Raw genomic sequence first — 23,577 nt, forward strand, 5'->3', positions numbered from 1 at the left:
GCGAAAATAATAACCACCTACGAATAAATTTTGATAAACGCGATTTCCTTGAACTTGACATCTCTGCACGCGAAATGGGGCAACCCGATCAATACGAAAGTCTCCACCAGCGGCAGGGCAGCGCTTGCGAAGAAAGGTTGAATTCTACCTCCTCTCCTCTTTCCTGTTCATATATATCTATTTAGTTTTCACGGGCCGAACTAGGCACCGCGAAATTATACGTAAATCTATACGCGGACGGAAGCATGCGGTATATACCTCCATTGAATTTCACACTGCGGGGATTCCCCGAAAATCGAATGTCGAGAATCCTGTATCGATCATCGCCAAGGGAATGTATGGCGTCTTACGAGGGCCTAGACAAATGGATTTTTACATATACTCGAATAACGATCGTCGATGTTTGAAAACAGAAACAAAGTGAGCGAGGAACGTTATGAAAAAAAAAACCAATTAAGCTTCGTTCTCAAAAGCGATTTTCAACAATTTTATGTGTATTGCTTTCATACCCCCTCCCACTTCGGTCTCGCCTGCGATGTCTGTCCCTGAAAAGCGGCATCATTTACAAATGACAAAATCAAGAACATCCGCACGATCCGCCGGGTAACCGATCGCATCTTACAGGCACGAGAAAAAAGAAAGAAGAAGTAGGTATGTAACCTTCGACCCGTGGATATTCTTCTTTTCCTTGGCATAACAAGGCGCGATTCAATGGATGAACTGTTCCGTTCCCCGGAACAGCTATACGAACAGGTAGACCATACGACCGTGTATAAAATGACGATAATAATCATTGTTAATAATGATAAAATTAGAAAAAAACGTTACGGTTGATTCCTCAGCGATGTGGTCTACCTGCCGCAGGTCGCGTACGCACTTCAATATAACGTCGATGTTTTGTTAACCGTTCAACTTTATCGCTCGGTTTTGCTTATCTTATTCGATCGGCGAAATGATTATCAATCCATCGATTCAATGTTAACTATACGGCGTGCGATGACTCCTTGAATTTATCTTGAATACGAAGTTAATCATCGCTCGTGTTTCTCTCTGTCAACTCCAACTCATCCCTTTGATGCACATCCGATAAAAATTGTCTCCGAACAGGCTAACGAAATCACAGGGGAAAAAGAATGCTTCCGTCTCCTTTCTTTTTTTACGAAGTCTCTAATATCTGTTATCGTCCGGAAAATCTCTACAGCGGCGAGAATGAAAAACAAATCATAATTTGAAAGAGAATCTTCTCGGAGCGTTATCTCCACGATTTCCTCGTTATCGCTGGAGAGAGCTCGTCAAGCCGATTTCCGTGGAATTCGTCGTTTTCGGAATATCGTGCTGACTTTTCGAGATCCGTAAACAAAAAATAGAGAGAAAACTAATAAAGATCGTCGTATCTCCGACGACCAGCCCCGGAACATATCTCGGCAGTGGCACACCGTACAGCGTAGCAACATTCCTAACGCAGTTCGCGATCGAGTAGTTTCGCCCGCGGTGTACACGAATGTACTACAACATAATGTACCTGGTGCAAGCTCCGACATTTATGTATTCCCCCCCAAGTAACTATACGTAGTAATAACGCAGAGGAACTTACCCGCTGAAACTTGACAGAGCAATGCCTGAACGCCGTTTATGCAAAATTACTTGACAGAAAAGAATGGAAAAAGAATGGACTACAATTAGTTCGTTGAGAGGAGAAAGAATTGCAGCAAAAATTGTCTTTGTTCCGCCGACACGTAGGTCGGTTCGTTTTAATAGTTTGCAGGAATAGGACCTTGAGGAGATTTTGATTTCATCAGTGGAATTCGCTTTGTCGTATGCATAAACTAATTTGCAATAATATTGAGAATTGAAAGAACTCCATTTCAGGTCTGTTGACGGTAATTATTTTTCACGATTTTTTTTTTTTTTTCTGTAGTATAAATAAGAAACACGGTGTCGAAATTGTTAGATCAGTATGAGCTATGCAAGAGGTAAAACGGCTCCGTTTCAGAAGTTTCGTAAATGTATAGAAGGTGGTATAAATGCCGCGCTGTAGAGCAATTTGAGCCGTCGTAGAATTCATTGAACGATTTTCAGGCTTGTTACAGTCGAGTCGCGGCTCCCGCTTTTCGATCTCGCGTACTTCGATTCCAAGTAAAACCGAAGAGGAGGAATTTGTTTCGTAATTAGCGACTGCCGAGTCTCTCGATACTAAAGTTGGTTATAGCTGGCATCGCGTATAACGTATCGGGATGAATAAACGAACGAACGACCCGCGACGTAAATTCAATTCGCCACGTGACCCGTATATGCAGGCACTATAACGTACGCGCCCGCAATTAATCAGCTTCGACTAATCTACTTTTACAATCACGAATTATCATCGTCACCGCGACCTAGAGAGATGCCGAACCCGCAATTAATCGACTCCGATTTTCGAATCACGGTAAACGGAAGGGGGAATGACAAATATCAATGAAAATCAAATTCCACTCACCATCTCGTCCAGACTCTTGAGATCGTTGGTAACGATCTGCGGTTGTGGTCCGTAAATGAGACAGGGTTGTTCCTCGTGCATTTCCTCGTAATCGTCGTCGTCGTCGTCGCTCTCTTCGTTATTGGCTCCGTTGGCGACGTTGGCCGCCTTGTTTTCGGCAGCTATTTCCCTGTCTATCTGTCTCTCCATTTGCACCAGCATGGGAGCTAGCATGCCGAACTTCGCACCGCGTCTAGCGACTTCCAGAAGGCATAGGATAACGTGTCGTTCGTTTTTTCGCATTATCAAATCGTCCGTCTCGAAGAGAAGGCACTCTATTATACCGAGACTGTTTCTGCACCACGAGATAAAATTCGAGACGTTATCCCTGGCGAAAAAAGTCCCGGCTTTGGCGTTCGGTAAAAAAGCGACGTCGCTTAAATTGCTCATTGGCACAGCCAACGAGGACGTCATCGAGCGCGTCATTAATTTACGCGCCTGGCGCCTCACCACGTAGTCCGATGCTGACTTGCGCACGTTGTTGGCATGCTGAAATCGAAATGAGCAGAATGTGAGAAACCAAAATCGATGTATCGTCGGAATCAAGCGCACGTGACGTTCGCCAATTGTCTCCGTGCGAAATTCCAAAATTTTCAAACAACCAGCGAGACGGAAAGTTCTACGCATCTCGCGGGGAAGGACGCGAGAGCGGCTCGCGCGATTCGGAGGAGTAAGAATTGAACATAAAAAATACGAAACCAAGTAGAAATCATCAATTATCTCCCCCATTGTCTTTCCGTTCGTCGTTTATTTCGCCTACAGAGTTTTGTAACTAGTTTCGAACAAGCGAGCCTGATGTCATATCGCGGCTGCCATATTCTCCATCTTTATCTATATCGGATAGTTAGTGAAAGGTAGTAGACTGCTGTTGAATGAAAAGACAAGTCGGCCGACTGCAGGCGCAGCTGTAAGTGTTACCGAGTAATTAATAGTTCCGTCCATTCTACAACATGCACGCGTGGTTCCCCTGCACGTGCAGCATTTCATCTCCACGATATAGGTGGCTAACCTAAGCTGTACATACTCATAACATAATATACATGTTACGGGCACGGCACCGCGCAAACGCTGAGGGACAATACGATAATTATCTGCTTTCAAAATTCTGTCTAGTTTTAGTGTCTAGTAAATTTGCAGTTCGTATCACGTCAGGGATGTGAGTCGAAAATTCGCTGCAAATGAGGAAATCATCGTCAAACATACCGTACATTTGGGATGATAAGGAGAAAAATAGAAGAACAGAGAGACGACTTCTGGGACGTCGTGCAACGGTCGCGGTACGGGTATAATCATATAGTAAAGCAATGCAATGAATCGCGCGGCATTTGTATTAGATCCTTATTCGTCGAATAGCTGTTTCCTATACCGTCTACTACACTGCACTGACTTTTAAAGGACTTTGAACCACGAACGGTCGCAGCATAAATACCTACCATGATGAAAGTTTATTTTTAATACCTGCAGCACTCCACGCGACGCCGTTTATGGCGACTAAAATTATCATCATCATTATTCTCGAACCTCTTTTCTAATTTTTTTTATTTTTCATTCTTTCATTTTTTTTTTACTTTGATTTCCCACGTGGTCCTTCTATTTATTTTTTTTTTTTCACCTTCTCAAAACTAGAAGAACATTCGAAAGGGTAGCAACAAATATTAGTGATATATTTTAAATTCCGATGAATTTTTTCCATTATCTTCTCGACGATTCGTCTACAATATAATTCCTTCATTGGATCACTGCCGTATATTTTTAGACACATTCGAAACGAACCGTGAACCAAATTCAAGGGCTGCAAAGGCTTCGGTGCCGCGAGTGACTCTTTTTTGACAAGGGAGCACACGTGTACGTAATATAATGTACGAAGGTTCGGATGAAAAAAAAAAAAAATATTAAAAAAGAAAATGAGTGTTGTATGCACCGCGCGTATACGCACATTCACGCGTACGTGTGCTTATACAGATCCATAGCTATATATAAAATAAATGAGCGCGTATACGCATTCAAATGCACACGTCTACAAATTATATCCGTGACAGCATCCGGTCTCGTGATACAGCGGCATTAGAAGTATAGCTGCACGGTAGCCTCCGTTATTCGTCCCAAGGGATAATCGAGATCTGAAAAATGGGAACAGAGGACCGCCGCCGGCTGCCCTACGCGTTGGGGATTGCAACCCTTAACCGAGTCAACGTCATCGACGATTCGGATATACTTGTTTAAAAAAACGCAGCTCAACTCGAAAAGTAATGTTATGCACACAGTCCTAAGTAAGTCGCCGAAAATCGAGCCGAATTTCTTTGATAATTTTCATTTTCTCTTCTGACGGAAATGAAGTTTCTCGTCTTTATCTGGGGCAAATCATTTCGATCAACGGTCGCATTATAACCCGTTCGTTAATTATATGAGAAATAGAAATTTTTTGGATTATAGAAAAAAGAGATCCGTTCGGACTCAACGAAGACCACGTTCACGGTAAATATAAACATCTCGACGAGTCGAAAACGGTTTTATCTCTAATCGTAAAGTGCAACGCGGGTCATGTGGTTCGCGACAATTTGACGATGATAAAGGTTGATAACCGCTGGATAAAAGTCGAGCACATATGGCGATATGGGCTGCAGATGAGTAGAAGGCAGGATGTCTGTCGCATTATGTGGCCTCTGACCCCCCCGTAGTTGGTGTATCATCTCTACGCTTTACTAACTAAACCGAATGAATATTATTACCATATACATATGCACGCACGTACGCGCGTATCATGTACGATGCATATATCTTAAATTATAAACGCCTGTGGTTTGCTGCCCCGCCGCGGAGTTCCTTCTATCATAACATTATCCAGTGCATTTCATTTCATCAGACGATGCAAAAAAGGTGATTCGAAAATGGAAACATCGAAATACTATAGAAAAGATCGAGTTACAATATGCAATACATACGTTACAACAGATTCTGGGCTGAGAGAGTTAATTATTCTGGTTTAATAACTACGCGATAAATCATTAGATTACAATGACGCATGCGATGTATTGTACACCAACAACGGAAACAGATGTTGAACGTTTCTTGAAATGATATCGCAAAACCACCACTACCGTCACGCGCGTGTAGTATGTCTATAGGTTTATAATTATATATCTATATATTACTGTATTCCGTGAACGCACTTTGACGGGCATGTAATCATCTCTTATTTTATGTACAAATATGCGCATATAGCATGTGCTTGTATCTCCATATAAATACATAAAAGTCGGTCCAATCGCTATCTTGCTGAAACGACGTTATACTCGAAAAAAGAGGAGAATATAGGTCTCAAAGAATTTATAGACTTACAGATACGAAGAATTCTTCTAATAAATCCTTCTTTCTTTTGGTCAATTAATATTTCTCACTGACACAACTGTACGATGTCGACCTAATCGTCCACATAATGTGCGATAACTTTTCGAATTTCTCAATCGAATTTTGCTCCACATTTCAGTCGCTGCAGATAATGAATAGGATCAATGCCTGATACCGCTCGATTATCACGGTTTACAGTTCCAGCTGCATATGCTAGACCTAAATTGATACATCCGTTAATTCAGCTGTTATTATTATTACTGTTATTATTATCATTATCATTGTCGTTACACACGAAGACTTGGCGGTGCAAAGATCTACATATACGAGTAAAAATCGACCGTATCTCGATGGAAAAAATTCGTAGCTCAATTTACTCAACGGATTCGTGATCCTGAGGTCAAAATACGTTGGAAAAGTGTTCTGCAATCGATTATAAAAATACTTCATTTTTGGCCCAAAAATTGAAAAAATCCAAAGGGGTACCCCTTGGAGTTTTTTCGATTTTGGGGTCAAAAATCAACATTTTTTTCAATTGGGTTTTATATGCTATTCTTATGTATTTTGATCTCAGGAATTCGAATCTGGAAGCCAAAATGGTCCATCTACAATATTGATCGAGTTATCGCTAATTTATTGATCCGAAAAATGAAAAATCAAGGATATCTTGATGGGAAAAATTCGTAGCTCAATTTACTCAACGGATTCGTGTTCCTGGGGTCAAAATACACTAGAAAAGTGTCCGACAATCAATTTTAAAAATACTTCATTTTTGGCCCAAAAATTGAAAAAATCCAAAGGGGTACCCCTTGGAGTTTTTTCGATTTTGGGGTGAAAAATCAACATTTCTTTCAATTGGGTTTTAAATGCTATTCTTATGTATTTTGATCTCAGGAATCTGAATTCACAAGTTAAATTGATCTATCTATAAAATTGATTGATCGATCACCATATTTTCACTTTTTGTTGCAGAAAGATTGGGATATCTCGATGTGAAAATTTCGTAGATTGACAAAACAAAACTTTTAACATTCATTTCAAAAAGTTACGGGACAAAAGTTCAATTGTATGTTCGTATATCATACGTGTATCAGTTCTGAAAAGCAAGGATATCGAAGACGCTTTTCAAAATCGTTAGCTGAATTATAGAGCGGATGTTTATGTATGTGCATATAAGGAATACAAAATTATCTCCAGATATTGGCTTGTGTATACGGAAGCCGATGTATTCCAGTCGGTAGCTGGAGGCGCGTGCTGAAGATGGACATCTCATGCGTCGTGAAATATAAAATTCTACGTATGTGTAGAAGTGTAAATTATCCACTCAATTAAAATTCACATCAACGACGACGCGAAAGTTAACCGCGCGTTCGGCACGCGTTCGAACGTGATTTTTTTTTTTTTTTCATCTTATCGAACGCAATCCTGTAATAATATACAAAAAATGCCGAAAATTATGGCGTTGCGGTGGGGAAAGTACATCGAAGTGGTGAAAAAACATTTCGGAATTACTTGTTTCTGAAATAAAAGGTACCTACAACGATCGAGCTCTCGAAACTTCTTCACATAATTACGGCATCCTAGACCAACCCATTAAAAATAATCGTGAAAGTTTGATGAAATTCGAAAAAGGATTGAATATTCGTAAAAAAAGAAAAATAAAGTTAGGTATCACCCCGTTAATTGGCGCACCGTACAACTATTTTGTCTTGTTAATATAATTAGGAATCGTATTAGTCATCCACTTCGAATTGGCAAAGATTATTATGACGACGATGAGTCTTTACCATAATAACGTAATTGTATGTGAACTCTGTAATAATAAATCGTCAACTGTTTAATCGTCAGAAATTATAATACTACATAATTGACGGTTATGTAACCCATTTACGAAGCCGGCAGCTTTACATAACTATTATATGTACATAGGTATGTGATCCGACGTCGTTACGCGACGGTTCGTTCGTTTTCCATAATTGTGTAGAGCTGTGATAAACAATTTCTAAAACAATCGTCGTTTTCGTATAAATATCTGCGATGTATAGGGCTAGTATTTTTCGTAATTGAAAGAGACACGTAACAGATTTCAATTCACATTTTTAGAAAAAAAAAATAATTGTTTAACAGTGAAAGAAATTTTTGTTGCAATGAAAATTTTACCGAATATGAATGATTACTCGGAAGCTCGAAACGATTTCAGGTTTTCACGTATTATAATTAATCATAATTTATTCAATTCACCCAAATAACGTTCAATCCGACCGAATTTATTTCACATTTCTCGGAACTAACAAAGTTTCTCGGGTCAAATGAGGTTCGGTTCAAAGTGCAGCGGGACAGCTATTTTATTGGATGAAATTTAAATAAATTGTTATTTCTCACAATCGATGTATATGAAACGTTTCTTCTATGCATTCAACGGATTGGTCATACATCTTCTTGGACCGCCGGTCGAACGACGCGGTGCATGAAAATTCGGAGATTTCAAAATAAAATTGAACAAAAAAGAAACTAAGACCTACACGGGCCTGCAGTTGGGGTCTGTCAAAGGGTCTTTGTGAAACGCGGTAGTCATAATATTCGTGACCGAAACTTAAACATGTATGCTCAAAACTTGAGTAATTCGACGCGCTCCCCCGAGTCCACAGGATTTTATTGTTCATTTCTTTTCGTCACTCTTTTTCGGCCCTGCATCCATTTTCGTCGGAACTCCTTGATTTTAGAAAATGTGAATTTCTCTCGACCGAGAAACAATCGGTATTCCACGTTCTTTTTTATTTCAAGTTAGAGCGATTCCTAGGGTGCAAATTATATTTTGGATAAAATTAATCCGGAATGCAGACGTGATGAATTGAAATGCATCCGATTTCCATCAGTTGTACGGAAAGCTTCCGCCGAGGTGGCCTTTCGTTTGTTCTATTTTCGTGCGGAGGATATTTGTTCAAGCCGCCCTTAGAAACGTCGCCTTTGTGAAAACGGGTATATTTAGACGGATTATGGGGGTGGAGGAACAGCAGCGGCAGACAAATGTGTTTATCTCATTCAATGGTGAGGTAGTACCACAGCAGCCGAAGCATTTTTAGACCATGTACTTTCCGACAGCAGTATTCCTGCAGGGTACGTTTCACAGCCGCTTCTTTTCTCATTCTCCCTTCGTGGCCCTGCCATACCCCACGCTGCGTTTCGAGTATGAGTGAGAGAAAATACTCCAGCTACACCATAATTGTTGACACAATAGTTTGTCTAATTGGTCCAAAAATCAATTAGCTCGCTCGATCCCTGCGGTTCAAATTCCCGAACGTAATTAACTAACCAACGAGCGATCCGGAGTTGCACGAACCCGCATTGTCGCTTAATTTCTTACTTTTATAGATGAGACCAAATAAAATATAGGGGCTGCTCTTATACCTATGTGAACTTGGCACCCGACTTGGGAATAAAATTTTTTCGATGATTGGAATCGATCGTGCTACATTTCTACTTGTTTCTACCATTTTGTGTTGTGATGTAAATTCGCCTTCCAGTTGTGCTTGGATGGGGTGTACCGAAGAGGTTTGTAGAAAAAGAGATCGGATATTGTGCATTCGTAAATAGATGTGACAAAGTTGTGAAAAGAATTGATTTTGTTCGAGGGAATTCGATGCAATTGCCTAATTGTCGTACATGGATTGTTCAACGTTGTCCGATGTGAATGCTAGAATTCCATACTTCGAACAAAAGAGCGATGCAGTTCTACCGGTAGAACACGTGGTTGGCACAGATTATGTACACAATTACTATAAAGGCGCGCATGGAACGTGATGTTACAGGAATCGAGCGGCCCGATTCCCGCAGAATCCACGTAAGCCGATATTCCATAATGAGACCCCGCAATAATCGGGTTCATCTGGTCACATGCCTGTAACGCTGCCGCAGCTTTTGCTGCCGCTGAAGAATAACGTCGAAGCTTTCGTCGCGCAATAAATCCCAATTCCGGGCAACGAGAAGGAACGTTAAACAAGCAGCTGGTGTAAATTGCTTCTAATCGTCCTAATTGTCGAGTACAACATATTTGTTTACAAAAATTACCTCGTACACTGAGGGGCGAGACGCCAAAATCCTTCGCTTCATTTTTCCCATTCAAAATCCGATTTCGAAAATCGATTCCACCGACTGTTTATACCCGACTGGAAACGAATGACGACCGAAAAAGGAAAAAACGAAACCCTCGACGCGCGAAGGCTTAGCTAAAGCGGCGTCAATTTGTAACTCGTAATGTACTTGAATGAAATCGAATTGCAATGAGAGAAAAATTGTCCTACGGGCGGTTGCGGGACTCCTTATAAGGAGTACGTACACGTCTACCTGTACCACCCGTACCGATGGTAGTTGGACGTAACTCGGGGCGTTTCGTATTTGTCATTTCCGACAGGAAAGGCTCTTCGCGCGTGCCTTCAAACTCCGCCTCGGCCCTTCGGCCCTCGGGTCCTCTACGCGGGGCGTATCGGAAGATGAACAAAACGAAAAAGAATGTTCGTCCGTGCACGATCGAAATACTCATTAATATAACACGTGAACGATCGGCGAACCGACTTTGAATCTAAATATCGCTACGGTATTCGCGCGAGGCGTTGCAAAAGCTGCACGTTACAAATTGTTGCAAAAGTTACAACTGACGCAATTATCATTATCGTTGCTATTGTCATTCGTACGCGTCCAGCGTCGTCCTCAAAGGATGTGGTTGATTTAACCGAGCGTAAAGTGTGGCGTTCACACCCGCGGACTGAAATTATGACGAATAAAGCTCATTCTTTGGAGCGAATTTCCTCTAGGACTGAACTTGCAACGATTCTAAGGATGGAAAATTACAACTTATTTAGGTCGGGTAAAGTATCATATTATAATACCGCATTAACGAGTAGGTATATAATTATATAGCTAACTGGTTATTTTATGTACTCCGCACCATGCAGTTGTGGGAAAATAATTACAATCTTGAATTCGTGTCTGTATAGGTATACAGGTTGTAGCAGAGATATAATATAGAGAGGAATCGCGACTAAGTACCTACAATTTCAGATGCTATATTTAAATTAAATAACGAATCACGTAGACATATTTTTTTTTATTCATAATCTCTAAATTAAAAGTTTTCGTAAATTTCAGCCTAAAGTTGGAGAAAGTGATACGTCGTTGAATAATTGATGGTATTTCGGTAAAATCAGATATTTCTATACCGATTTAAAATTCACATCGAACGGAAACTGGGTCCAACCGATTCGACTGGATTTTCAGCATCCGATTTCGACTTGGAGCGAAAACAATTACGTATTCGGGGCGGAAAACATTCCGCAGTCTTCGACAGCCAATCGGATCGAAAACCTCGTACGATGCGTAAACAGGCGTATCCCGATGAAATGAAAAAAAATCATTCGTTTCCTTTTTTTTCTATATCAAAAAGGATACCGTGTGAAATTCTCCAATATACGTTATCCTCATCGTTGCAATAATAGCCACATAACGCCGCCGTGGTCACGAACTTTCACTAATCAATGGCTATAATCCGCGATTTTATAAAAGACCGCCCAAGTCACGCGACCGAGCGGAACGAGATCGATTCCAATATTTTAGGCAACCGTATGCAACCGATCTTCCGATTACAAATTATACATATTTATGGGTACGTTGTACGGTACGTCGATAGGTTCGTTACATATAACTATGTACAGCATTTAACGTGAACAATGTTTAGCTCGAAGTGGAAATAAATAAATAAATGAATAAACGAATATCAGATAAGCTTATAGGCTGGATATGCACTCGTGGTATATTAAACGTATATATCTAGTCGCACGTTGGTATGGAGATATATAGGTTCCTATGTACGTAGGTATTATATAGCGTAACATAAATTCCCTAGCTTGTTATAAATTTAACCTATAGAAATATTGAGAGTAGGTAGACGATAAGTACAAGGTGGAGAAAGTGCGCATAGATTAAACCCGACCCAAAGAATTCCTGTGCACAACATATGAATTACATAGATATATACCTGGATATGTGCATATATGCCTACACGCATGGATAATATGTGTAACTATATGATACGCAGATACGCTTAATGCATGCTCCGCATATCGCACCGTGATCGCGATTCCGCTCTGCGGAAATAATCGTATAACGCTACACGGTACTTGTATCGAACTGGTCGCCGCAGAACCATGAAAAAAAAAATCCCCTGAGAAATTTTCAAATCTTCATTTTCAAGTAATCGTCATCTTAGAAAGGACTGAAAAAAGTTTTCAAGTCAACCTTTCCAACCCCATTCGATTCAGACTCTCCATAGTCGTTCCGTGGTTTCCTTTTTTTGTTGTTGGATAGATGCTTCCGATTCCCAGCCGTAAAATTAAACGTAAAAGATAGAAATGAAATTGCAGAGACATTGAATCGATCGTTAGTTTGCGATGTCCTATTCAAGTTAATTACTCTTGACTCTTTCTTCGGGAATTCCGAGCACGTATTTTACAGCACCGGCTGTGTTTCCGCCGGGGCGTCACCGTCATCGTCGTCGTCATACTGCAGACGACATCCTTAATTTCTTTCCTTCTGTTTATTTATTTCCTCCTTTTTCTTCGTTTCTTTTTTCATCATTTATTCTTACGTTATACGTACATGTCACACGTGACTTAACTGTATCCTATATCCCATGTCCTGGCTTACCTGCATGTATCTACGTACGTAAAACGAATACTCATAGCTCGGAAACATGCTTAGTCATTTGTAAATTTGTTATATAGAGAGAGAGGGAGAAAGAACACTTCACGCGAATATTATTCTAGCGTTCGCGGGCGGCACACTTTTTTCCTATTTTTTTTTTTTTTTTTTGCTTTTCTTCTCTGTTTACTCAACCACGTCATCCGACCGAACGATCTCCCCGAGAAAGATCACAGTTTCTGTTACATCGTATTAAAAATTCTTTTTTTCCCTAGTTTCTCTTCGATTTCATAAAATTCACTTTTCAAATATCACATGGATGAAAACATAAACGTCGTATTTTTTTTAGTTTTGAATTTCTCGAATTAACCTCGGCTGACCTATCGATCGACGTACATTTCGTTAATTTCTCTTTTATTCACGTACAGATATTTTTGGTAAATTTAATCGCGCGACTAAAACGCTCCGTTATTATATTCTCGTATAGGATATGGTAACGTAGGTGGAACGTATGATACAAAATGTAATTGGATATTGACTCACCTTGCAAAGAGCAACACCGGTGTCTAGCCTGTCCATGAAATTATCTAAGCTGACTCTCAGCTCTGGATAAAGAGCGTTTAACCATTCGGCCAAGTCTTCTTTCATAGCGACAAGGTACTCTTCGGACGATTTGAAAGGCCTGTAGGGCCTGGCCTCGAGTAGCACCGACATTTTCGAAACTGCAAAGAGAAATATACATATAAAATTGATGAATAAATGTATAAGAAAAAAAAAAAAAAGGAAATCGATCGTTGCAATTATCGTTCCAGGCCTTAAATAGTCGCGTACTATCGGCTGATTATCGTTGCAATAAATTATCGAGCCTTGAACGAGACAACGTGTAACCGCAATAATACAATTATACGGACATATTAAGACGGGGAGTCAAAAAGAGGCGTGTTTGAAAATGCAGACGAAGTTGGCGGTGCACGAGGAAGAGATGGAGAGAATCAATCATGTCATTCGTTGTATAATATCGTACCTCGAATAACAAATTATGTTAATTCGTATCGATTACTTCACAACTAAAAATACTGTTGCTCCTGCAGGTCTGCAGGCGAGAAGACGAGCGTTGGGGGCCTTTTATTTTTGTTTCTTTTTTCTTGCGACGGTGATTTTCTTTTGGGATTTTTTTTTCTGTGTTTATTTTTATTTTTTCTCATACTTCGCTTACAACACTCGTGCACTTGTGCTCATAGATTCTGTGTACATATGTATTACTATACCGTTTGAAAAAGTAACACGACGAAGTCGCGCGTCGTTATACCCGAGCACGAAATACATCGGCGGTTAGAGAGTAACGAAAACTTTCTATGCAAACTAGACAAAATGTACCATGTGGTGCGTGTATAGGTGTGCAACAGTAAATGTGGAACTGCATAAAATAGTGAGAAGAGAAGCCCCAAATGTATGAAAATTATCGCAGAGTAATACGATACTCGGAGGTCTCGAATGCACGATGAATAAATTTTCATGCTACGTACGTACTACGGATTGATTGAAGTTTCATCGTTGTTATTTAATTTTTTTTTCTAAATTTATAATGGCGCGGTTGAAAGTTCGCGCTCGTTTATTATAATAATATCGTAAACGAAACGAGCGACGGAGATGAGTGTGAGGATATCGCGGATTAGAATTTAGAAAGGCAGAACGCGCGCGCGACCGCCGTATAATGAAATGTCACCATCAGCAGCCAAAATGCTTGGTAGAATCTTGTTACATTGTACCTATACCCATTGTTCGTTCTAAGGATACGAGTATTTGTGCCTTATCTTCACCCACCACACCATGGCACCAAATTAGATTTTCAATTCATCGCATCGCATACGTTGGAACTTGAGAGTAAAGTACCTTCAATTGAAAAATTCGAATAATTACTTATGGAACAATTTTATTTAGCCAGCATGAAAATTAATGGTTCAAGTTGAACGGTCCAAATGCGTGGCGCACAACGCATGGTGCATCGTTATGCAATTCGGTGAATACAAAATATTATAATAAACAGTTAATAAGTCTGTTATATTCTTTGTGGAGCTTCTTCTTTTTCTCTTTTCATAAGCTAAATAAGCGCTGTGTGTAAAAAAAGACGGAAAATAAAAGATAAAAAAAAAAAAAAAAAAAAAACCACCGTTATAAAATGAGGACTGGCGCACATGTGACACGTATCTATACATCATACTGCACCAAGCTCATATACCGTTTACACACGTAAACATGTACATAATATTATATACCAACTTACGTACAAAGTACACATACTTGTAGAAATTCCGTGTGACCGACTAAAGTCGTGCACAGCATCTAGTAGTATCGCCCACGCGTCTGGGAATGAAATTCCATCAACTTTTCTGACTTGGTTAATTTTTTTTTTCTTTTTTCACTCTTCAATTTATTTTCAATATTTTTTCTATGGTGCGGAATTCGGTGCTACGTAGCCAGCTGCGAGATGATGAGTTTTTTTTACGAAACCTCGTGTGATTTCGTGGGGAGTGCAACGAGATCGAGTAGTCAGCCCCTTTTCGCAGTTCTCTAGATTACAGACGAACCCCTAGTGATACGCGTTGATGTCTGTTACACGACACAGGGTACAGAGATTGGAAAAATTACTTTTATAAATAAATTTCTAACGCGATATCGGTGCAATGGGTCGGTGGAAAAAATCGAACACGAGCATCTGTTGCTTTCCTTGTTCCCGCAGGGTTTTACGTGGATTTCCTTGCGGAGTTTCGCGAAAAGCAATGTGTATACACGTAGTTAGGTATTATATCACGATGATAGCGAGGTTTTGCGGGAAGAGTTGTTGCTTCTTATCCCACATATCGTACGAGCCGTCGAATGTTTAGTAGATATACACACGTATTTACTATAAACAAGTAGTGTAAGCGATAATATGCTCGAAGCATTCTCACAGTCGTTTATCATCCGAGCGCCTTAGCTAACGAGATGAATTATAGGTTTGAATATTCCGCAAGCTCTATTTCAGTATCCTCTCTATAAAGTAGATAGGTATAATAAACTCGTTTTATTCGCCGGATGAAACTAAACGTCGAGTCGTCCCTATGTCGATCTGTTGGATTAGAAGTGAGCTAAAAGAAACGGAAAAAAAGAAAGGGAATCGCGAGGAAAATTCTTCGAGGAGAATGGAAGTCGTTCGCGCATCCTTCCAAGACGCGTCTTTGGATTGGATTTTGTATAAACATTGTAAAGAAACTTCAGGTAGCCAGCCCCCAGCTGCTACCGCTGCTGAGGTTTGTAGCCGTAGAAGCGGATTGAACATCTTTGTGAATGAGCGTCGCACTTCATTCACTCTCGAGCGCGTTCGTTCGATGCTGCAGCAGCGGCAGCGGACTTCTCCTTCTCATCGTCAGATGCTAATGGTTCGACATTCTCCTGTCTTTTACCCTTGCGCGCGTGCCTTCTACTTCTTCTATCTTTTATTGCATTTCGCGCATTTCTGATCCTATACGTACGCCGGGAATCGTTATTGGAAACACCTGTATACCTTGTGATATTTGAATAGATAAATACACGTGTGTTACTCGTGGGTTAATTTCTCTTGTTTTCAAATTGAAGTGCGCGGTGACCTATACCTGGACAAAACACAGGCGCAGCTGATCCGGTGCCTGAATCATGCAAACTTACTCGATTAGACTTTGATCAGAGAACCAGTTGATAAACCGCCGATTTATGCATGCTAAAATGTCTATCTTTTACATATAAAATAATCATCTATTTTCTTACAATAAGCACGACGAACTATATCTTCTCTCAATTCTTGGTGGAAAAATTATAGGGAACATGAATTTGATTTCCTGTACATAATACGAAATTGTAATGAGAAGAGAAATTAGAAAAAAACAGCAATATTATTGAAAACAAATGTCTCTTCAGAGTATTCATTGTCTTGCCAGAATTGAAATTCTTTCCGTAAAACCAACCACAGTTGTCTCATTATTTAAAGGAAGATTATTTGAAAAATGGTGATATTTCATTGACAATTTCTATTTTCATGCTAATTCTAAGTGTGAAACAACCGCACAACGATCATCACCATTAGAGTGCTAGGCAAAAAAAAATCGTTGATTGCGAGAAGTTTGAAATCGTCAAGGTCAGTTACTTGCGTATCTTAACATAGGAATTGAAAGATTTTCTATGCAAATCGTATGAGAAAAAAACCAATTCAATCGAAATGGTAATGTGTTTATTTATGCTTGTATTACTCATTCGCATTGGCTATGGAGAACTAGAAGAAAGTATAGATAATTGGGATACAGCTAGATTATTAGCATCATAGGTATATGGAAATTATCAAATAAATTCTCACCTCTAAGAATAATCCAGTGCTTGTAAATTTAAGAATCTCGGACCCTGGTTTCTTCCGATGCACAGAGACACTAGTATTTGCTTAATCGATGTTGTTGATTTATTCATTCATTGATACGGAAAGCGAAATTTGATGCGCTAACTTTTGGATGATGTCCTGATATTTGGTCGTTAATGTCTACTGTAGATCAATGATACAGTCTAAATGTAAGAACAATTCAGAAGAAGCTCAAGTATTTTGTTTACAAATAAAATGAGTTTGTTTGAAATGTTTAAAAATTAAAACAAAGTTTTCCACCAGTTATGATGGTGTTATGATTTAAGAGGCTCGTCAATTTATTCGTAATATTTTTTTTCAACAAAAATCATTTTTACAATGTGGCTTGAGTGCACTAATTGTCCCCTCATTATTAAAAATATCTCTTATTCAAACTTTGAATTGTCAATTTTAGATGAAAGAAATGAACACAATGAAATCACAGAAGATTTTAAACAATTTTTTTTATTCGCGTACAACTCCCTTTAAAATAACGATTAATACTAGCGCGGTGATGTTTGCAATTGAATTTTATTAAACTCGGAGTAATAAGTCAAATCCGTTTCCCGGGGCGTATTCGAACCCCATGCTCGTGCTATGACGTCCCCAGCAGAGACTGAACGCGCCTGAACGATGCGTCCCTGTATAAATGCATCGCTGTACCGTGATGCGTCGGTAACTACCAAGAAAACGTATTCCAAGGATATCTTGGTAGGGGGTAGAGGGCGCTAGTTAACGCCCTCGAAAGTTTTTCAAAATTGATCTTGGGGATGATAATGATCGCGTAACAACGTTATCGACGGTAAAGTTTTAAAAAATGGAGAAAAAATCTTGTGACAGGATTCAACTTTACCAGCAACGTCAGTTTGTTTATCAAGTCTATCAATGCAGAACAAATAACATTTGACGGTTTAATCTTGGATACGTTTTACAGTGAAATCGTATGATATGCTTTTGAATTTCGTTCATGAAAGAAGTCTTTTTATTTGAAGCAAATGGAATACAATGAATCTTACAGAATATCATAAGAATTTCAATTTGTAGACTTGGATTCCTTGGCGTTTTGCAGACTCTGAGTGATGTACAATTTGGCCAAACTTTGAGAACAGAACTGAGATATGTGCTGGCTGTAGGTGTTGATCTGCCCAGCTACAATCATAGGGTTTAGTCGTGGTGGAACTGGCAGTGGCCTCATCAGCTTGTTGATATCCTCGTCTGGTAGAAGTGGCTCGGACTTGGCTGCCCTTGCTGCATTTTCTTGTGCTCTCTTCTGCATGAGACGGTTCTTGTCCTGCTGTTGACGAATGACTAAGTGCTGGTGACGGTTGAACTTGATAGCTTCTTGGTTCAACTCGTCAACTCGGTCCATCAAGCATCTCAGCTGATTTTCCAACACTGTTGCGGTACCAAGATCCAAATACTTAGTACCCTCTTCTTCAGGGATCATTTCCTCAAGTTCAGACATCATGATATTAGTGAGAAGACTGTTCTTGATGACAATTGGTACTTCAATAAAAAGAGATTCGTAACCAATTTTCAATGTACGCAATGCATCGGGAGTGAATTCTCCTTCTTTGTACATCTGGATGGCTTGCGGAGTCAAACGATATGCTTTCAGAGTCAAGAAACCTCTAGCAGATTTAGCAGTATCATAAATAACCACGACAGATTCCTCGATCGAAGTTTGGTAATGGTACTGCGATTCCAACAATGGATGACTCAGAAAGTTTCCAACATCAGCACTCTGGTACCAACCAACATGAAAGTGGTCTACGTTGACTCGGCGCAGCCTGCGCATCATTGCAAGCTGGTATTCCTCTTCATCCATGGTTTCATCGTTTTTGGGGAATGGGAAGCAATTTGTAATTTCTAAACGATTGTTCACCACCAAACCCAGAAGGGCACCCTGGGCTACTTCCATGTTGCTTGTAGACTCTTCGTGACAGTGCTTCACCATCTTCATCACCGCTAGGCCATCAGTTTGTACATAGTCTATACGAGACTCTGACTCTGGTATTCTCCTCGATTGACCACGCGATGCCATTTTTTCGATAGGAAATCACTTTTTCACTGTTGTATGCTAGTAGTGGGTGATAGATTGACTGAAACCTTTCTTGTGATGTGCGCTTGACGGACTAATGGATGTAGCACACTGTCGAAAAAGGTTAAGGAAGGAACGATGGAAGCGAACCGCGGAACCCGGGGATCTAGTCATCGACAAAAATTTTTGATAGAAACTGCCGGACAATTTGATCATAGAAATCGCGATAGAATCGTTGTTGCTGGCCATGTTTTCATTACTTTTAGTAGTGTTGTTCATACGGGATGAATTTATATTATCAAAACAATTTATTGTTTGATAAGCTCCCGTTAAATAATTCTGTGAAATAAAACTTATATAAAAATTAACCGAATTAACGAAAAGTCGTATCAATAGCCGTATGATGTATAAATTCGACATCATCATTTAGTATTCCATTATTCAATTATCATTTTCAATGATGGGTTTGTTTTTATAACGTTCAAAAGTCCTTCGATTTGAGGTACGGTCGAACCCATATACACATGTATACATTGGTAAACCAGTTCAAACACTCGGCAGTAGCGCGCCCTTACGCGCCCTCTGGTCGGCTCGTTAGGATATGTAAGCTATTGCATAGCACTAGCGCAGCGGCGGCATTTGTTCATGGGACTTCGAATCGTCGACTTTGTCCCATCTCGTTGCTCATTGAAGGATACTTTATGAAATCGGATTCTAAAACTGTAAAAATAATTGAAAAATACCACTTTATCTGGGTATAACACTGCTGATTTAAACTAAATAAACATGGTGATACAACGAATCAGTTAGTACAAGCGTCGGTGAAGCCTCGACCCAGCGCACACTCCTACGCGACTTCTGATTGGCTCAGTATCATACGACGTACTTGGCCACACAGAACGCTGCAGCATTATTGCCTCGTCAAGCTTCGAATCCTCTGCTTCCTCTCCAAGTAAGTTACTACTCATTTAACTATCCCCCGTTATAATGTCGCATTTTACAACTCACGACTACTGATTGAAGAATTTCGCTGCTTGAATAAACGAATTGAATATGGCGATACAACGAATCTGAATCAGTAAAAGTAGCTCGGCATAGCCCACTCCATCCACGGCATAGTAAGCCAACCTCGTCCGACATTGCATCTTTCACTTCGTCAGAAAGTGATTCACTTTTCATTTGATTACATGTTATAATATCAGAGTCTGAAACTCGTGATGTTCAGTGCATATAAATGTACATGAATATCACTTTTCCGGCTGTGTATAATGGTGAGTGATTTGATGAACTCCTTTGAATTCTTCCACAACGGAACTTCGTGCTGATGGCGCTGGGGTGCCTCCCAGCATTCGTTGCCGCGCTCGAACCGCTTCGTAGGAAAAGAGCGTCTTTTTAGTATTTCGATTCGGGATCGACGTTTTCTTACTTCAAAGCGTTAGTTTTTTCATTTGTTGGCGTCTGTAATGCCATTACTCACCTTCGTTAGAAGTTTACTGCGTATCGAGGGTCAAGTAGAGGTAAATTATTAATGAAACGCATTAAAAATGGTTATATATATTGGTAGTGGCAATACTGGACGCAACAAGTTGAAGCCGGTAGCCGTTGTGAATAATTTTGGAATTCTTGCCGCAACTCGAGCATTTCTCCGGTCGATCTGAAGTGTATAATCGGCGGATACAAATATCTAGGAGCATTCTTGCCAGAGCTTCGCTCTTCCTGCTACGTGAATTCCTGAATTTTAATCTTATTCTTTCTCAATTTCTCTGTAGCGAAATTTTGTGCCGCCAGAGGTCAGGCATCTTTGGCTCGACTCGGGAATCCCTAGCTCGACTCGCTACGATGCGTTCAACTTGTTCGAACGGCTTCGCATCAAAAACTACCGTATCACGTTTTTATTTCGATTTGAAGTTAACATTCTTTTGCTCCTGAACGTTGATTTTCCTATTTCTTGGCGTCTGTAGTAGAATTGCTCTCGCTTATTCAAAGTTTGCTGCGCATTAGGGGACCAAACAGAGGTGAAGACATTATGTCTCGCTCGGTTGCTTCTAAGTTAGGTTAGGACCGCGGTACATGCGATTTTTATTCAATTATCCATTTGATGTAGAACCACGATATTCATACGTGTGCTTCTGTGCATTGCAGAACTCGGAGCTTGCAGCAGACAGCTGAAAGGGATCTTAAAGCTTCTTGGAGCGGGTTCCTGATCACTAGGCTTCGTGAAACAAAATGGTGGGTGTGAAATTCGATCGTTTTTCTGCTGATCCTTTTCGAATTCCCTGGTTCGTGTTGCTTGTGTATACGAAAATCATTACCAAAGTTTTAATATCCTGTTGTAGATAATGTTCTTGCTGAGCAATCCTCAACTATCAAAGTCAAGTGAACAATCTTTGTAACTAGAATTGTCCGAAAGAATCCGACAGCTACTTCAACCGGATCTCATATTCGCCAGACTCGCCGAAAATTAGTAAGTTGGGAATTCGCGTATTTTTAATTTCTTTTTTTTACAAATTCTGAAATTCTTTAAACAAATTCTTGAAAATTCTTCTCCACAGACAATGGTTTTTGCTGCAGCCAATGGAGTTACCTCATCAATAGCTGATCATCGACCACGCACATAAAGTAATAAATTTAGGTAATTGAAATTTTCGACAACTATTTATTTCTTTTAATTCAAAAATTCTTGGTACTAATTATTCGTGGTTTTTTTCTTGCCATTTTTTCAGCATCGTTCTTCGTGGGAATATCTCATCAACTGCTCACCGTATCACACTGACTACATTCAACCTTCTACACTCAACCCACAACGGTTCAACCTAATACACAGCTATAGTCATCAGGGAGGCAGAGACATCCGGGTAAAATCCGAGACCCCCGAACTTGGGAACCAGATCGGGTCCGGTCTTGGTACCGGCAGCGGTGGGTGAGTCCCAGCAGTTGGATTTCCTCGATTTCTTTGCCAGCTCACACGATGGTGAACGCTGGCATCGGGGTCGTTGTACGTATTTAGTTTTTAGTAACCCACTCCCCATCCTCATCTCACGTGGCGTGGCGGTACTTTTAGATTTTAAATTCATTTTATTAGCTCAGGTAATCGTAGGTTTGGTTGCCGTTGAGCATAGCGCACCTGCACTTTGTAGAGTCACTAATATTGAATTATCTCAGAAATGATCCTTCTGCAGTCAGCCAATCGAGTAGTTAGTTAGTTAACGAATAGTTTATGAATTATAAACTATTTAAACAAAAAAACGATCATCGATCAACCTTGTAAGCAAGAGTGTGCGGCTCATAGGCAACGGTAGAGACCATCGTTCGATCGGCACGCGCAGTCTTTTGATTATAAAATAAATTTTAGTGGTTGATTTCGTTTGCATCGATCACTCAACGGTAGAAAAAATTTAGTCGTTCGAACGGTGTTTTTTTACCATAGTATCAATTTCTATATGAGGATCAGGTATGAAGCTTAGCAACCTCAGTCAATTAAGAAATTTGCAATTCTATTGCGAAACTTACAGAAATGACCAATTTATTGTTTATCAATTCTATTTCACTTGAACGAATCAACTGTAACTTATGAACAGGCAAACCTAGTTTTCAACATCCCTTTTTTCTTCCTGATTCTCTGCTAACTTTAACTATCCGATTAAGCTTCAAGCAACTGCCGCGGACATCATGTATAGCTTAAGAATAAAAATAAGATTACGATTAAGTCTTGATGAATAATTTGAAATTTCCGAAATTGTCAACTATACAAACGATATGCTTGGGCAACGTTTTCTCTTCTGCTTCTGAAATCATCAGAATTCCAAGGATTCGACGGATTTACATTTACGATTGGGTTCGATTGGGATATCACTTTACTACATATTGTATTTTTATTCAACTTTGAGAAAAGAAGGAAATTACATACTGATAAGGAACCTTAATGGATGGTTAAGTAATGGATATTACTTCATTACATATTGTATTTTCGACGTTTTCTATTCTGCTTCTGAAATCATCAGAATTCCAAGGATTCGACGGACTTACATTTACGATTGGGTTCAATTCCCGTACAAACGAGGATATTACTTTACTACATATTGTATTTCTATTTAATTTTAAGAAAGGACGGAAATTATATACTGATAAGGAACCTTAATAGATGGTTAGGTAATGGATATTACTTCAATACATATTATATTTTTCGACGTTTTCTCTTCTGCTTCTGAAATCATCAGAATTCCAAGGATTCGACGGACTTACATTTACGTTTGGGTTCGATTCCCGTACAAACGAGGATATCACTTTACTACATATTGTATTTTTATTTAAATTTAAGAAAAGAAGGAAATTACATACTGATAAGGAACCTTAGTGGATGGTTAGGTAATGGATATTACTTCATTACGTATTGTATTTTTCAACGTTTTCTCTTCTGCTTCTGAAATCATCAGAATTCCAAGGATTCGACGGACTTACATTTACGATTGGATTCGATTCCCGCACAAACGAGGATATTACTTTACTACATATTGTATTTTTATTTAAATTTAAGAAAAGAAGGAAATTACATACTGATAAGGAACCTTAATGGAT

The 23,577-nt window shown here is 39.6% G+C and overlaps 2 protein-coding genes across 2 annotated transcripts in view; both read right to left on the reverse strand.

Annotated features, from left to right (window-relative positions):
• Positions 1–17,588, reverse strand: part of LOC105684757 (GAS2-like protein pickled eggs) — a 36,159-nt gene extending 18,571 nt beyond the window's left edge. Inside the window, exons 1-3 of the mRNA XM_012398384.3 lie at positions 16,926–17,588; positions 13,103–13,281; positions 2,480–3,007 (exon numbers count right to left, since the gene is read on the reverse strand). Coding sequence (XP_012253807.2) covers positions 2,480–3,007; positions 13,103–13,273 — 699 coding nt within the window. The 5' untranslated portion in view covers positions 13,274–13,281; positions 16,926–17,588. The remainder of the gene's footprint in view (positions 1–2,479; positions 3,008–13,102; positions 13,282–16,925) is intronic.
• Positions 17,589–17,920: 332 nt separating this feature from the next.
• On the reverse strand, positions 17,921–19,141 carry LOC105683159 (eukaryotic translation initiation factor 3 subunit H). Its single transcript, XM_012395560.3, has one exon. It carries the CDS (start codon positions 19,003–19,005, stop codon positions 17,995–17,997), a length of 1,011 nt encoding a protein of 336 aa, XP_012250983.1. The 5' UTR covers positions 19,006–19,141; the 3' UTR covers positions 17,921–17,994.
• Between the last annotated feature and the right edge of the window lie 4,436 nt (positions 19,142–23,577).

The sequence above is a fragment of the Athalia rosae genome, chromosome 2 (genome assembly GCF_917208135.1).
Source record: "Athalia rosae chromosome 2, iyAthRosa1.1, whole genome shotgun sequence".
Taxonomy (NCBI): Eukaryota; Metazoa; Arthropoda; class Insecta; order Hymenoptera; family Athaliidae; genus Athalia; species Athalia rosae.